The sequence below is a fragment of the Excalfactoria chinensis genome, chromosome 5, assembly GCF_039878825.1.
Source record: "Excalfactoria chinensis isolate bCotChi1 chromosome 5, bCotChi1.hap2, whole genome shotgun sequence".
NCBI lineage: Eukaryota > Metazoa > Chordata > Aves > Galliformes > Phasianidae > Excalfactoria > Excalfactoria chinensis.
Genome location: NC_092829.1, coordinates 1903716 through 1920000, shown reverse-complemented (window position 1 = coordinate 1920000; position 16285 = coordinate 1903716). Strand labels below are relative to the sequence as shown.

Sequence of the window (16285 nt, the reverse complement as noted above, 5' to 3'; positions counted from 1 at the left end):
GGCAGTGGGGATCCGAGAGACAGTCCTTCTACTGTCCGTGTTTAAAAGAGGGTGGATGGATACACAGGAAAGGCATTTCTGAGCACAAGCAGATTTAAGCAGCTGACAAAAGCCAGAGCTCTCACCTTTAGCCTGGACAGACACGTTGTGATGCTCTGCCTTCATTTTAACCCCAAAGAAGCACGCTGTTTCTGGAAACTCCATCTCTGATGCAGCTCAGTGCTTCATTTGCTGAATAGAGCATAAGAGACGTCCCACCCCTTGCTTTCCGGTACAAAGAAAGGCATCTTGATTCCCCAGTGGTCTCCTAAGAGAGAAGAGCTTAGAGCTGAGGACACAAAGGAGCTGTGACATAAGCGGTGGAGGAGGCTAATGAGATAATCCTGGGAACTTTGGCTCCACCTGGAGCAGGCTGAACCTGCCTGTTGGAGGGATGTTTGCTAAAGTGCAGGTCTGGGAAAATCTGCTGCCTGGGGTTTCCCATGTTCGTAGTTAAATTGACTGGGATCTCAAAGGTTTGGCAGATCCTGCACTATGACCCCACGCTGCTGCAAGAAACCACAGCACACGCAACATGAGCACACACGAATGAGCCCCTGGCCGCAGGGGCTGTGGCCACGTCTGCAAGAGATGCTTTTGTGTTCTCTCAGTATCGACTCTTCTATGCTCACTCCCTGGGACAGACAGAGCTGCCGAGCGCAGGGTCGTGCTGGGGAGAGCAGCCAAAAGGAAGCTGGGTCCCGCTCTCTTGCCCAGGCTGTGCTGCAGGGACTGTTCACAGGCGCGATCCCGCTACTGACCGGCACGGGAGCTTTGACCTGCTCCGTTTCCGACCTGGGCCGGTTCACCCCTCCTTAGGCGACCTGGTACCTCCCGGTTCCCCGGGGGACACCATATCGGTGCCGGCCTTAGCGCGGACGCCCGCTCGGCACAGCTCTCTGCAGCCCAGAACCCCCGGACTCAAGCTGTCCGCCAGCCTCAGCCTCCCCGACGCTTGGATTACAGGCACAAGCCACCGTGCCCGGCTGGCTGCAGCTCACACTGTCTGCGCTCTCCAGCACTCAGGGATTGGCCTCACCATAGCAGCAGGATGCATTAGTGCTTCAGCAGCACACGGGAGAGGAGGAGCATTGTCTGCAAGGAAGCAAAAGGGAGCTTTTCAAGTAAAGATTCAGCACAATACTTTGTTTTGGAATGGCCAAATTAAGCTTTATAGGACAAATTAAGTGTGTTGTCCTCCCTTTGGTGTCCAGGGAGAGCTCTTGATTTTTGTGTTGAGGTACTGGAGAGAGACTAAGAGGCAACCTATTTGTTGCATGAAGACTGGGGGCTGCAATGAGACGTTCTGATTCCCAGAGGACATGAGATTAACAAAAATGCAATGCAAGGAATAAAATGCAGGAGCTTCTTTCCTTTATCTGTTCACAACTGCAACAGAGAGCTGTCTAGAAATACAGGGTACCTGAGATCCTTCCCATGTGTTTGCACCTCAGAGGGCTGTCCAAGGGAGCTCCCCCAGACATCTCACTCCGTGCTCCAGTTATCTGCTTAAGGAAGAGCTGTCAGTGACAGCTGGAGTTTTGGCTAATGGTATTAATGAATGGTCGTGGGTGTGAGGAGATGGAGGCTTTATGTCCATAAAGGGGGAAAAGGCAAGCGATTTGCACAGAGGTACTACTCGGGTTGCTGCTCCTGGCAGGGCCTGGCATCCCCCCACCCCTTTCTCCTGCTCTGTTTGGCCAAAAATGCACACTTTTCACTATGAATGCAGGCTTTTCGGTGCATTTGAAAACTATCAAGAGGGATTCAGATATCAGGGGGTGAAGCTACCTGTTTTGCCTGACAAAATGTGGTAGGGACAAGCTTGGCCGACTGAGGAAGGCTGGAACGTGGCTGAGACACAGATTCAGAGCCCTGCAGCACCCCCCTGACACGTCCCCCAGCCTCCAAACGTCACCTGTAATGAAGAACGAGGCTGCTCACAGATGGGAGAACTCAGCTGCCCCATGGAGCCACGTGTTGGGAACCAGAGACCTTCTGAAGGAGGGCTAAAACACACAGCTTCTGCAGAGCCCAAATACCCAGAGCTCCTTGGCATCACCATACTGCTTCCATGCTTAGCAAGATACTGATGTGGCTGAGATCATCCTGGTGTCAGCAATGGTCTGGTCCAAAACCAGCTCATAGGTCTCCAGGACAGAAGCTCCTGCCCAGCCCAGACCTGGATGTCACTGCTCAGCTACCACTGGGGTGTGGAAATGCAAAAAAATGGGGAGCAAAGGAAAGCTTTGCAAATTGTTCTTACTTTTGCCAAGGCTCCACAAGCTTTCAGGACAGTGCTGTCGGTGTGGTGGCTCAGGGTTATGGACATTTGGTCACACAGCATCCACCACTGTCATTTCCTCTGTCCGCTCCCGAAAATAACCTGTGCGAGGAGAAGCCTGCTCGATTGCCTGTGCTAACTGCAAAGGCACGGCGATGCACTCAAGGTACAAACCAAACCCAAACAGCCTGGAGGTCAAACTGTTCCTCCTGCTGGGAGGCCGCTTTCCAAGGGCTCTTCCCTGCATCCACAGACGGGCTCAGGACATCCAGGGAGATCAGGACAAGGTTCCCAGTGAGGAATGCAGAACTGCCAGCGGTTCTCCAGGGTCCCCACTACACCATCCCAGCACACAGCAGGGCTAACAGATCTGCTGCAACCACAGCACTCAACTCCCACCCTGAGTCCCGCCCTCGCGCTGTTACATAAAACCTCACAGGAAGAAGCTGAGGATCTGTTTAATGCTGCACTACTGATAACGTTTGCATTGCGGGCTGAAGCTTCAGCTTCCTGGCCCAGCCCCGCTGCGGCTGCACAAACGCAGATGTTGCAGAATGGCAGGAAATACAGCTGAGATGCCCTGGGGCCACCTCCGTCACTCTCTGCCTACAGTTGCCCATGGAAAGCACCACTCTGACTTGTCCCCCCTCGGACATGGCACTCGGCCCGCTGCATCGGATCTCTTGGTGATAAAACTGCCATGAAGCTGGGATAACAAGGATGTTACTTGTTTTCACAGCAGAGCTTTGCTAACATGGACACTCAGGGCAAAGTATTAATGCACTGCCCTTCCTTGGAAGGCCACAGGGTTCTATGAAGGATCATAAGATCATAGGATCATAGAATGGCCAGGGTTGGAAAGGACCCCAATGCTCATCCAGTCCCAACCCCCTGCTGTGTGCAGGTCACCAACCAGCAGCCCAGGCTGCCCAGAGCCACATCCAGCCTGGCCTTGAATGCCTGCAGGGATGGGGCATCCACAGCCTCCTTGGGCAGCCTGTTCAGTGCGTCACCACCCTCTGGGGGAAAAACTTCCTCCTGTTCCCCTCTTACTGTGCCAAAAAAGCAAGCAGGATAAGCAGCAGCATATTAAAATAGGGCTGTCCTGACAACCCACATTGATTGGGAGGGTAAATCATATTCAAGTGATAGAAAGGGTACCCCCCTTTCTTTGTACTGACCCACCTCCTTGAAGTTTGCTTATTGCTTATGACACAAATTCATTGTCTTCCACCACATTCTTGTGACGGCACTTGGACCGTGGCTGGAGGACAGGAGGAGCAAACCCAGGCTTACAGCACCGTGCAAGACACAGCAGCACACGTTGGTAGCTGTGCAGCTGGTGAGGGCAGCGACAAGGAGCAGGCGGGCCGGGCCCAGCCAGCAGAAGGCCCTGCAGGCATCTGCAGATCTCCTTTACCACAGGCTTGAGCCTCTAATCACTTCATTACTCTCATTACTTTATGCTCTCAAGGCTGGAAATCCAGCACCGGGCGCTGACTGCTGCAACGTCGGGCCCTCCCGAGGACTTGGGCAAGCTTTGTATTCTTCAGCAGGCTGGTGAAAGCCAAGCCTTGGGAGGAGGGCAGGCTTTCAGGTAACCCAGAGCACGCTCAGGTATTGCGAGGGCTTTTCTTGGGTGTTTGACCTTGAGAATCAGCCGGCGACACAAGCGGAGCCTTATTGAGCACAAGGGAGTGTAAGGTGACGGCACTCCTACAGGTGCGGGTCTGCGGGCCGTCCGCAGGGTGAGCACCCGCTCACACCCACCTCCCCTCCGGCAGGTCAGGCCGCCCCCCGCCCCCCGCCCGGCCCTTTAAGGCGCTCCCGGCTCCCCCCGCGCGCTCCCGCTGCCGCGCTGCCGTGTGGCCCCCCCCCGCAGCATCCCGGCCGCGCGCACCGCGCCCTCAGCGGCCCCGCCCCGCCCCCGGGCGCTCCTTCCGGTCACGCCGTGGCCCCGCCCCCGCTTCTTCCGCTCGGCGCGGCGCGCTCCGCGCATGCTTCCGCCCACGCGGGAGGGCGGGGCTCCTTCCGCCTCCTCCGCGCAGGCGCGGCGCCGCCCCGAGGCCGCGCGGCGGGAAGCGAGCGAGCGGCCCCGCCCCGTCGGCGGCGCGTGCGCGGGCGGCGGGGCGGGGCGCTCGGCGCAGGCGCGGTGCCGGCGGAGGGGAAGTGAGGCGGGCTCGCGCGGCGCCTTTCCGGCGGTGCTGGCTGAGGGAGCGGCGCGGAGCGGAGCCGGCTCCGAGCGCGCGGGCGGCCCCGAGGTAACCGCCGCCTCCTGCGGATCCGCCTCGTTCCGGCCTCGAGCGGCGCGCCGAGCCCGCCGCCCGCACATGAGCTGAGGCGCCGGGGCGGGTCGAGCCGAGGCGGGGAGCCGGGCGGAGCCGCCTCTTCGGGCCCGGCGGGCGAGCGGGGCGCGGCGTCGGCGCGGCTCCTCAGCACCCGCGGCGGACGGGGCCTTGCTCACGGCCTTGCCCCACGGGCCTTGCCCCGCGGCCTTCCTCCGGCCCCCCCGCCCCGCCGCTTCCGCCGCCGCCGCCGCCCCATGCTTGGTCGCCGCTGAGCCGCGGCCCCGGCCCCGCTCGCTCGGGCCGCCCGGGGGCTCTCGCCGCTCGCCCTCCGCTCGCCTCCCCCACCCCCCAGGCGCCGGGCCCTTGGATGCCGCCGAGATGGGCAAGGTGCTATCCAAGATCTTCGGCAACAAGGAGATGCGGATCCTGATGCTGGGGCTGGACGCGGCCGGCAAAACCACCATCCTGTACAAACTGAAGCTGGGCCAGTCCGTCACCACCATCCCCACCGTGGGCTTCAACGTGGAGACGGTCACTTACAAAAACGTCAAGTTCAACGTGTGGGATGTGGGGGGGCAGGACAAGATCCGGCCCCTCTGGAGGCACTACTACACGGGCACGCAGGGCTTGATCTTCGTGGTGGACTGCGCCGACCGCGACCGCATTGACGAGGCCCGCCAGGAGCTGCACCGCATCATCAACGACAGGGAGATGCGGGACGCCATCATCCTCATCTTCGCCAACAAGCAGGACCTGCCCGATGCCATGAAACCACACGAAATCCAGGAGAAACTGGGCCTGACCCGGATCAGGGATAGGAATTGGTACGTGCAGCCCTCCTGTGCTACGACAGGGGACGGACTCTACGAAGGGCTGACATGGTTAACGTCCAATTATAAATCCTAATGAGAGAGTAACTATTTAGTCTACAAAGAATTAAAGAGAAAAGGAGAAAAAAACAAAAAAAGAAAAAAGAAAAAGAAAAAAAAAAAAGAATAAATAACCCGCCCGGCTTCCCGGAAGAATGATTCTCTACAGAAAAGTGAAACAAAAGCATCCATAGGATTACGATCACCTTTCTCCAATGACCACCCTTTCCTTCTCCACACCTGACTGGATTCCTGTTTTAACTCTCCTCGCTTGGCGTTAGGATGCTCTAACCTCCGAATGTGACACGAACACGAGCACTAGATGCTATGGCAGACCTCCGGCAAACAGGGGAAAGACACATTGTAGACTTGCTAAGTAACTTTATTTTTCTCTCTCTCTCTCTCATAGCCCTCGAGATGGTTTGGTTCTATTGGGGCCGGCTGGGGGAGGGGTGCCGTTCTCAGTGTATGCTTTCTGGTTCGACTTTTTTTGATGATATTTTTTGTTCCTCTCTCACTTTGCTGTAGATTGCTACTCTTTTGCCTTCATGCGGAATATGTTGATAGGTCGACTTCATCTAGTAAACGGAAAACTCTTGCTTAAAATCAAACCGCAGTCTGTCTTTTTATATTAAGGACTTTTTGTAAAGTTCTGTTAATCTGTAACTGAACAGTGACTCTCGGTCTGGCTCCGTATCTCAGCCTCGTAACGAGACCAATTCCTGCCCGCGGTGGCAGATAGGAATACCATTGTAACACGTTCAAAGTGCATATCGGGCATCGTGTTAACTAGGTAATGTAAGAACTGCTTTGAAATGTCAGCTGTGAAGTTCTGAACCATACATCATGCATGAGAAGGGATGCAAATGAGTTCCCCATCCTACATGGCGACCATATAGCGAATAAAACACGAATGATGTAATAATAGTTCCAGGGTAGATACTGTTTCTGTCTTGCATTGCCAGTTTAATGATATTTAGCTGCAGTTTTGACTCCTTCGGTCAGTCTCCAGTTCAGTGCAAGATAGGTTCCTTCCAGAAACATGCAGCAATAACCTGCAAGCGTTGCAACAAGTTGGACTCCAAATTGGCGGGTTTGGGCAGAAGTCTAGCACTGACTTGCCTGCCTCGGGATGAAGGCACGTTGCTTCATCCTCGGGCCTCTCCATCTTGAAAGGGTTTCTCACTTTTGGCATCACCTTAAGGCATCTAAACCTCCACGGGGTTTCTCATTTCTGAACGCAGAGAGCACAGTTGGAGCCCGGCTGCTCCGAGCTGCGGTTGTGCAGCGGGGCCGAGCTGAGGGCTGAGCTGTGCCGAGGGGAAGCGGGCTGAGCTCCGTGCAGCGTCGGCCCTGAGTTGTTGCTGCAGCGCTGTAGGAAGGGAACCGAGTTGGATGTCTGAAGCTCATTGAGTAACTGCCAATGAGAGCGGGGTGGAGAGAGTGAGAATACGACTATGAATGTAAACTTCCATAATTAGTTCTTAAAGGGCAAGCAGCTCATTCGCCGTGCCACAGCGTGCAGGTGTGGCTGGCAGAAAAACCCCACCCAGAGCCAGGATGAGTGTGAGGTCTCAATCAAGTGTTAGTGCTGGCCGCACAAAGTACTAAAGCAGCTGGTTCTGATTCAGCCTTAAGGATTAACTTCAGATTTCCTCAAGGAGTTAAACTCCATTGGGGAATTCTAGGAATGTATGCTACAAAACCAGAAGAAAATGGCTTTTCTTTCCTTTTTTTTTTCCTCAAGGATATGAGTTTGATGTGAAATTGGGGCATTACGCTACGGTTGTGCAGCGTTGACTCTGTGTGCAAAAAGTACCTTGTGTATGGAGCTCTTACCAAAGATGAATGGGCAGATCAACACACACACACAAAAAATAACGCTGAATTCACTTCTGGAATTGAATGTTTTGGACCACGTGGAAGTAACTTTGGATCTGGTTCCAAACGACGTATCTCTGTGTGGGGCGCGAGTGGGACCGAGTGGGTTCTTGGTGCTGGAAGATAGAGCACTGACTGCGAGCCCTGCTGAGCCCAGGAGTGAGAGACGAGCCTGGTGTCCGAGCGCTGCAGTCTCAGTGGTGGAGGAGGGGGGTGCTTCCCACCTGAGCCTTGTTGCTGTCCGAATGTCACTGCTCTATTTTCCAGCCTGCTACAAACGTAAGGCTTGTTTTGTTCCTCTATGCTGTAACTTAACCAACGGTGCGGTGGTATAAAGGTTCAAATGCGAGAATACGGTTTCTGTTTTCTTCTGGAGCATAAATAAAAACAGCCAAGCACAAAGTAAACGTCTAAACTGGAAAACTTGAAGCTCTCTCAATGGTTCTTGAACTCGTTCAAATCTCTTCTCAGTCCAAATGCAAATGTCCATCACTTCATTTCCGTCTCGGTCTGTCTGCCATGCCGGCGGAGCTCCTCGCCAGGCTTTGCATTGCCTCACATCCACCAGTTCGTGCTCTGTTGCTTTTAGACGTTCTGTTTTGGCAGGCGAAAGGAAACCGATTTGTTCTCTTCTCTTGTCTTTTGGTTGGTTTTTTTGGGGGAGGGGGGGGTGTGGAGGGAGATAAAGCGACCGGAACGTGTCGGAGACTCCACAAAGAAATGGCCACGGCTGCCCAACACCTCCAGCGTTTCACTTGCAGAATGTCCTCAATAGGATGGAGCTGCAGCTCCCGTGGGGTGAGGTGCCACAGAACACAGTGATGTTACGAACACAGCCCGACAGCGGCCATTTGTGTCCATGTGAATCTATGGAGTGAGTTTTGAATGGCGTTAAACCGTGTCTGATCAGTGAATGAGTTTGTAGACTGTGATCTCCCTGACGAGTAAACAGGAATTTTGTGTTCTCAATATGGCTGTAGTGTTGGTAAAGAACTAATAAGCAGAAAATAAAGCAATTACCCAGCGGAGCTCTCCTGGTATGTTCCTTCTATTTAATTATGAGGGAAACAGAAAGGGGCAACATGGCACTGCAGCGGTGTGTTCTGCTGACATAAAGAGCTCTCTGTTGTGTCTCACAGCGGTGAAAGCCCGTCTGTAATTCCTCTGAGGCTTCGATGAGGGGCTGTTGTTATCAATGGAAAGGAACATGGTGACTCAATGGAACAGGTTGCCCAAGGAGGCTGTGGATGCCCCATCCCTGCAGGCATTCAAGGCCAGGCTGGATGTGGCTCTGGGCAGCCTGGGCTGCTGGTTGGTGGCCCTGCACACAGCAGGGGGTTGGAATGGATGAGCACTGTGGGCCTTTGCAACCCAGGTCATGCTGTGGTTCTATGATGGCTGAGCAACAGACAGGTGTGTGGGGAGCACATGGGGCCAGCATGCAGGCAGTGATGTCTGGAAGCACCCGGCCTGTTGGCTGCCCACTGGGGCTGGAGGCAGCTGCCATCGACACGCCATCAAATGAAGGTTGCCAAGTGCTGGGAAACACGGCAGGGCTGAGTGGGAGCGCAGTGCGGCTGCTGGGCCTTCCTGCTCCCAGCTGGCCCTGTCTGCCCGCATGTCAGCGAAGGGTGCGGCTGTGTAAATGAACTCACTTCAGCTTAATTAAGCTCCTTCAGGTTGGTAGACAAAGCTCCGGAGGAGTGAACTCCCGTCTCTTTCACGGCAGGATTTAGTCAGTTCTCAGAATGCCGGCGCTGGGGTTTGAAATCAGAGCCCTGGGTTGTGCCGCTGTGACTCACCCAGCAGGGCCTTCCCCAGTCACAGGGCTGCCGTCCTCACGGGCAGGGATTGGAACAAATGCGCCTGCCGTCCCTAATTGGAAATTAACCCTGCTAATACGGCCTCGTGGGTCGTGGTTCTCCCCAGGGAGCGGCTCTTGCTTGTCAGAAGCCACTGGGATGCTGAGCGCTGGAGGAGCGGTGCTGGGCTGTGAGCCCTGGAGCGGAGCACAGCTCTCCCAGCACGGAGGCAGTCCCGGCCTGGGCAGCACGCTGTGCCTTGCCAGCCTGGCTCTCGTTGTGCCTCAGCCCCAAGTGCTTCGGTGCCTTCAGGATAGAACTTTCTGCTGGCAAACAGCGTGAGCTGGCAGGGCTGTGATGGCGGCGGTGGCGCCTCCACCGAGCAAAGCCACCCGCTCCTCTTCCGAGCTCTGAAGCGTGACAGCAGCGCTGACGTCCCGAGCAGCTTTGGGCCGAGGTGGGGGACTGAGTGCTGCGGTCAGCCTCGTGTTCGGGACTTGGAGCGCGCTGAGCTGTGTAATTTCAGCCCTGCCTTCGGTTTGGAAGGGGAAACGGCTGAGTCAGAGCCCCGTGGCGCTCCGCGGTGAGGTTTCCTCCCTCTGAGCTCCCAGAGCTGGGGTGCAGGGCGGCTGCTTTGCGCAGCGGGCTGGATGTGCTGCACGCCGTCCAGGAAGCAGCTCCTCGTGCTTGACAACAGGTATCTGCCCTTGAAAGAGGGAAAGAAGAATCAAAGGTGTGAGTCACCTGCAGAGCCTGCCTGGGGCTGCGTGGTCGCCCTGCTGTGCTCCCCTGGGCTGGGAGCCTTCCCCTTCCCCTTCCCCTTCCCCTTCCCTGTGCTCGGTGTGCTACAGCTTTTAGTTAAAAAAAAACAACACCCAACAATAAAACAACTTGGGCTGCATTTAATGGGTATCTGTTTCGGCAGGGAGGAAGCCAGGAGCTCTGGAAACACTGTGTTTTTTTCCCTTAGGAGCTCAGCTGGGTGGATCCCCGTCCCCAGGGCTGCCACCAGCAAGTCCAGGCTCAGCCTCGTGCCTCTCACCCTCACGGAAGAGAAGGGAGTGGAGCTGAGCACAGCGGGACGAGCCCCAGACCTGACACGGGGTGAGTCCCTCAGTTCAGGCATGGAGGCAGCAGCGGCACAAAGGCTGTGGGGTGACGAGGGCAGCATGAAGCTGGGTCTGAAGGCACTCAGCATGCCATTCCCACCATTGCTGTCCCAGAGCTGGGCTGGCTCGCTCCCGGTGCTGCGACGTCCTGCTGTTCTGTGCCCCAGGAGCTTTCTGCTTCCTCCTGCTGACCGAACAGGGGCTGTTGTCAAGCGGGTGCTCAGTCGCTGGCTGCCAACTTTCAGCCGCCGCCACGCAGCGGGCCGGGCTGCGCTCGCAGTTATCCCATTAGCTTAACATCTGCCAGAACGGCCTTTCCCCACAGGGGCTGGATTAGTTTGGAGCTGACCCAGCTCTCCTGGAAGCTTTGCCTATCACGTATTTGTGGCTTTCAATCCGCTGCCCTAACTGGAACCAAACCCAGCCCGTCAGCTCGCCGGGGAGCTTTTCCTTCAGCCCTACAACACAGCCGTGAGCTGGCTCTGCAGAAGTGAGCCCTGAGTGACCACATTACATCCTCTTTCAGTGTCCCCACTGCATCCTTATCCATCACATCAATAGCTGCGTGTCCATGCTCACAGTTCCCGGCTGTGATGGAGCCCGGCGATGGCTCAGCCCTGCAGGACCTTCTGTCTGCTGGGCTCAGGGGGGAAAGCAGGAAGGGCAAAAGCGCTGCAGCCGGGCGTGCAGGGATGCACAGCACTGCGGGGTTCCTCCTTGCCCTGCCGCAGTAAAAGCTTCCCCCCTTCTCCTGCTGGACCTTCTCAGCTACGGGTCCCTCTGCGCTTCCTCTTTTAGCACCTAAAAAAAACCCCACCCACACCAAAAAGCGTTGGCCGCAGCTTTGCTGGAGGCTGCACTGAAGGCAGAGCTGCTCCAGCGATCCCTGGGCTGAAGTCAATCTTTTCCGGTCTGACCGCACGGCCGAGGAATGTCTGTGCACGCACAGTGCGGCCGGGGAGGGCTCAGCGCTGCGCCCGAGTGCCGCTCTGCTGCTTCCCGGCTGCAGGGGCTGCGATGTCCTGCAGAGGAACCCGAGCACCTGGACCGTGGGCTCCCCCTGCGATGGGGGGAAATAAGGCTGTGGAGTAGGGTTAGGTCGGGAATCAGGAACATTCCTTCTCCAAGAGCAGCGCTGCAGTGGCACAGCTGCCCAGCAGTGCTGGTGTCACCGGCCATGGAGGTGCTCCAGAGCCGTGTGGATGTGGCACTGAGGGACGTGGGCACAGCGGGGCGGGCTGGGAGGTTTTTCCAGCCTGGATGTTTCTATGTGTGGCTGCAGCCAGCATCGCCCAAAAGCTGCTCCGAGGCCACCCCACTTTCCCCCCGGCACAGCCTCCCCACTGCACACCACTGGCCGCAGCTCAGTGCTCACCCACTTCCAATCTCAGCTCTGCCCAATGAGAGCAAACAGCCGCAGCCGTGTCCCGTCCCCATGACACCTCGTTACACATTAACAGCAATGCCAATATTGACCTATTGCCCTACAGGGCAGCTCAGGTGCCCCCACACCGCACTGTCCGTGCTGCTGGCACCCCAAAATGCGGCCGCATGGCAGCAAAGCAGAGGGGACCTCGACTTCTCCCTCTATTTGTTTCACAGCTGTGAGCTCCAAAGGGAAATCACGCGGCCGTGCTTTTCTCATTAAGCACCATCACATTTTCCAGACAGAAGCTCAGAGCTCCGTGCTGTAAGATTGGGATTTTTTCCTCCTTTTGCAGCTGCAGATGCTTAAGGATCCCTGGCTGAAGGATCCTTCCTGGCCCCACCGTGAGCAACACGTGGGGCACCCTGCACCCCAACCCAGCCAAACTGCCCCACGGAGCAAGCGATGGTGGGTCAAGGAGGTGCCCGTCTGTGTACAGGTGGGTGTTTGTCCAAGAAGAGGAGCCCCGCACACAGACACTGCAGCTCCATTGCCCCCAGCCCGCCCATGACTGCACCGCCAGCGCTTTGCATCGTGTGATCCCGAGCTGCTTTTGAAGGATGTGACCTAATTAAGGCTCAGCTCTTTTCAATACGATTTTCATAGTCCCACGGCTTCCTTTTCCCTGTGCGACCGGCCGGCCTGGCTGGGCCTCCTGGGACGTCTGGGAGCGGGAGGAGAAAACATCTGAGCACAGCCCCACGCAGCCCGGTACAAAGGCCACGCACGGCCCCGATCGTCTCCTTGCTGCGGTGCTGATGGCGCAGAGCTGGGGGCTCCCTGCAGCCCCCTGGTTGTGCCATCGAGCTGAGTTTGCCATGCTGAGGCAGCTGCATTGGCTGCCATTGAGCTCCAGGGATGGGTGTTGGGGCTGATGCACTGAGCCTCAGCGCCACAGGGTCAGCTCCAGGCCCTATGGGGTAGGTGGCCCCTTCCCACCGGGAAAACCCACACACCCGCTTCTGGCTAAAAGGAGAATAAATGGCTCAGCTCTGACACCAAACCCGGCCTGATCCCAACATTCACCACCCACAGCAGCCAAACGCTGAGCCCCGGGGCTGCTGGATTGGCAAAACAGTGACCTCTGTGTGTGTTTGTTGGGAGGGGACATGTCCCCTTTATTGGGCCGAACAGGAGGAGCCCCCATTGCAGAACCTGGCTGCACTGTGGTCGGGTGAGCAACGTGCCATGCGTTCCCACAGCAAGGCTGGGAGCTGGGACGTCGTGCATGGGTTGGCAAAGCAGCTGAGCAAGCTGATCCGCAATTAAGGACGTTCCTCACTTCCTTCTGATTAGCATCAAGAAAACCCATTCACTCACACACCGAGTGCTGCCTGCATTGGCTGGAACGGTGTTCCCATGCACCAGGAGCGGGTGAGCAGCTCAGCCAGGCCAGGGTGGCTGCAGGGTGCATCACACAGGAGGCGATGTCCCAACTCCCAGCACTCCCAGTGCTCCCGGCGTGCTGCTGCCTGCATCTGCTCCAGGGCATCGCCTTCGCCGTGCGTCCAGCCTGCAGCAAAACGGCATTGCAGAGCTTGGTGGCGAAACAGCATCTCGTTGTCATACAACCGACCCATTGTATCGCTCCTTGGCATTCAAACCGCAGCACCCCAAGGGGCACCCGCTGCTCCTCTCTGACCCCGCGGGCTCCCCGGCCTCCTCCCACTGCGCCCAAACCCCGAGTGCTGCACCCGCCCCTCCTGCTCAGTGTGGGTGTGCCGGGCGTCACCTCCCTGCACTGCTCCAACCTGCCCGGCCACCCCCAGCAGCTCCCTGCACCCCCCGGGCTGGCTGGGCCTTCTGTGCACTCCCTGCTGCTCCTCCTGCCCCCGGGCAGCCCCTGGGCTTCCCTCCTGGCTGCTGCAATGCACACACAATGGGGAGAGCTGCGTGAATGGTGACGGGGCACTGAGGTGCTGGTAGTGCCTGTATCAGGTGGGAAGACAAGCAGAGGGGCAGGCTGAGCTCAGGGCACAGAGGCTGTCCAGGGCTGGAGCTAATGTTTAGCTTTGGACTTTGCCAAGGGTGCCAAGGGGCACAGGGGGTGCAGGCAGCGCGGGGTGGACAGTGAGGGTGCTGTTAGTGACGGCATCAGCAGTGACAGCAATAGTGCTGCCGGTGGGTCCCATTGGGGCGCCATTTCTAGGTGTTATTTCCATAACACCCAGGGACCCCAGAGCTGCCCACCCCCACGGCTGGAAGCTCACCGGGCTCTCTCCATCCCGCAGGTCCCCATTTCACGTGGAGCTGTGTTTGCTGACACGGCCTTGCTGAGCTCTGCCCATTTGCTCAGCTCTCGGTACGATGCTCAAACACTGCCGGCATTTTTAGCACCCTGCTCCGAGCTGCACTGCGGGATGCTGCAAAGAGGAGCCGACTGCTGTCAGTGACAAAGCTGTGGAAGGGTCCCCAGTGCTGGCGTGTCCCACTAGCCTGGATAGCCCTCCCCGCCGGGCGTCTTGTCTCTATTTAAGCCCCTCTCCAGGGACATTATTAAGGACGTCTGTTACATTGCTCTGTACCAACGCGGTGCGGCTCATCCCCATCGCCTCGCAGCCATTGGGCACCACTTCCCTGTGCTGCATCCCACACCTTTCAGCTTTGCCGTGGGATTTCGCATGGCAAATCCTTGTCCTCTGCTCCCCCCGTTATCCCAATGGCACCACCTACAAACACGAGGGCAGGGGAGCCCCCGAGGTGTTTGGGAACATCGCGCCTCCCTGCTCCGTGCTGAGCTGCCGAGCCTTAAATATCTGGCCCAAATCCACAGAGCAGGGCTGCTTAACTCTGTGTGCTCAACACAAAGGGAAACTCAGTGCTGAACTTCAGCTGGATGAGGAAACCCAAAATCAAGGAGGGGGACACGGAGCCCATCGGGAAGTGGTCGCTGTGGGTTTCATCGTGTTCCTACTCAGCGTTTCTTGTGTAGCCCCAAAAAAGGATGAGCTCCCTCCCCCCCCAGAAATGATGGGCACCCCTTACAAGGAGCCCTATAGCTGCACCATCTCTGGGACACCCCGAGGAGCCCCCACATCCCACAGGGGAGCTCTGGAGGGCGGAGATAATTACCAGGCACTAATTACAGATGGAGTCCCGTTCAATGGGCCGCTCTCGAGGTTTCCAGCTCACAGCCGGGGCTGCAAGAAGCCGGGCTGTCACCAAGCCGGGCTGTCACCAAGCTGGGCTGTCACCGTGCAGCTGCACTCGCAGCCGCTCCTCTCTGCAGCACAGGAAATGCAGCAAGGAGCACAACCAGCCCGGGCTGTGGCAGCCTGCAGTGGCACAGCTGGTGGGGTCACCATCCATGGAGGTGCTCCAGAGCCGTGGGGATGTGGCAGCGCTGCCCGGAGCTGTGGGTGCCGCATCCCTGGAGGTGCCCAAGGCTGTGGATGGGCCCTGGGCAGCCTGAGTTGTGGGTGCACCCAGCCCATGGCAGAAGTGGGGCTGGGGGGCTCCTTCCAGCCGTGCTGTAGTTCTGTGACTACAACTGTGCTGCAATGAGCTCAGCCCCGAGCAGCCGGGAGGATCACAGCTCCTTTCCAAACTCCCTTCCCCCCCCCCCCCCCCCACAAGCAGCCGTTTCATCTCGTGGCTCTGTGACACACAAGCACTGCGCTCACGGCCTCCTCCCTCACCCTGCCCTGCTTCACAGCCACTTCCTCTGTGCAAAGCAGGAGCAGCGGCAGCCGAGGTGCGGGTGGTTGGGTGGCAGTGGGTGCAGGGGGTGCAGTGGGTGCAGGGTGCAGCTGGGGCCACCCCAAGGTGCCCCCCACCCCACAGCAGCCCCAGTGCGGGCGCTGCAGGCACTGAGCCGAGGGCGGGAGCAGCAGCTGCCGGCTGCACACAAGGAAGAGAAACACTCAACTTCCTTCTTTGCTTCTGAGAGAGAAAAGGAAGTGCCGAAATCACAGAGATAAAATGCAGCCCAGCCCTGGGAACCAGCACTGCTCCCTGCAGCACAGACACAGCGCTCCTGCTGTCCTCACACCCCACACAGGGACGATTCCAGGGTAAGGGTTTCCACCAGCGAAGCCAGGCTGGCATAAACACGCTGTAAATGTCCCCCTGCAGGCCAGCCGTTAGTTACGGAGCTCTTTTCCTTCCGAGTGAACAAATAACGCACGTGGTCACAACCAATTATTGCCCTCACTCTGCTGCGCATCCAGGAACCACCTCTGCAAGCAGGGCTGTGCTCGGTGTGGAGCAAAGCTTGCAAGGAGCATCTCAAAGGACACAAAGGGAGCACGGCTGGGTGCAGCAGCAGCCAGGTGCCTCCCCACAGCAGCAGGCCTGCCTCTGTGGGTGCACACGGCCACAAGCGGAGCAGGAGCAACACCTCCTTTGAAAGTGAATTTCAAAGCAATCGCTGCGCGGCAACGAGAGGCAGCTTGGCAAGAAACACCAACTGCGAGAGGAACCTGCTGAGCAGAACAGCAGAGAGGTGTCAGGATGCAGGGCCGTGCCCCTAGAATAGCAAATTCTGCTGGGCACAGCCACCATCTGCGTGCTGTGTGTGTGCAGTGCCCACCAGCAGGACCTCTGCAATGCAGGAAACCAGGGCTGGAAAGGAAACGAGCAGCCGCT

General features: G+C 57.6%; 1 protein-coding gene across 1 annotated transcript; it reads left to right on the top strand.

The window, feature by feature from the left end:
- The first annotated feature begins 4436 nt into the window (after positions 1 to 4436).
- ARF6 (ARF GTPase 6) lies at positions 4437 to 8389 on the top strand. The gene has a single exon (XM_072337427.1). The coding sequence runs from the start codon at positions 4990 to 4992 to the stop codon at positions 5515 to 5517; it is 528 nt and encodes a 175-aa protein (XP_072193528.1). The 5' UTR covers positions 4437 to 4989; the 3' UTR covers positions 5518 to 8389.
- Positions 8390 to 16285: the final 7896 nt, after the last annotated feature.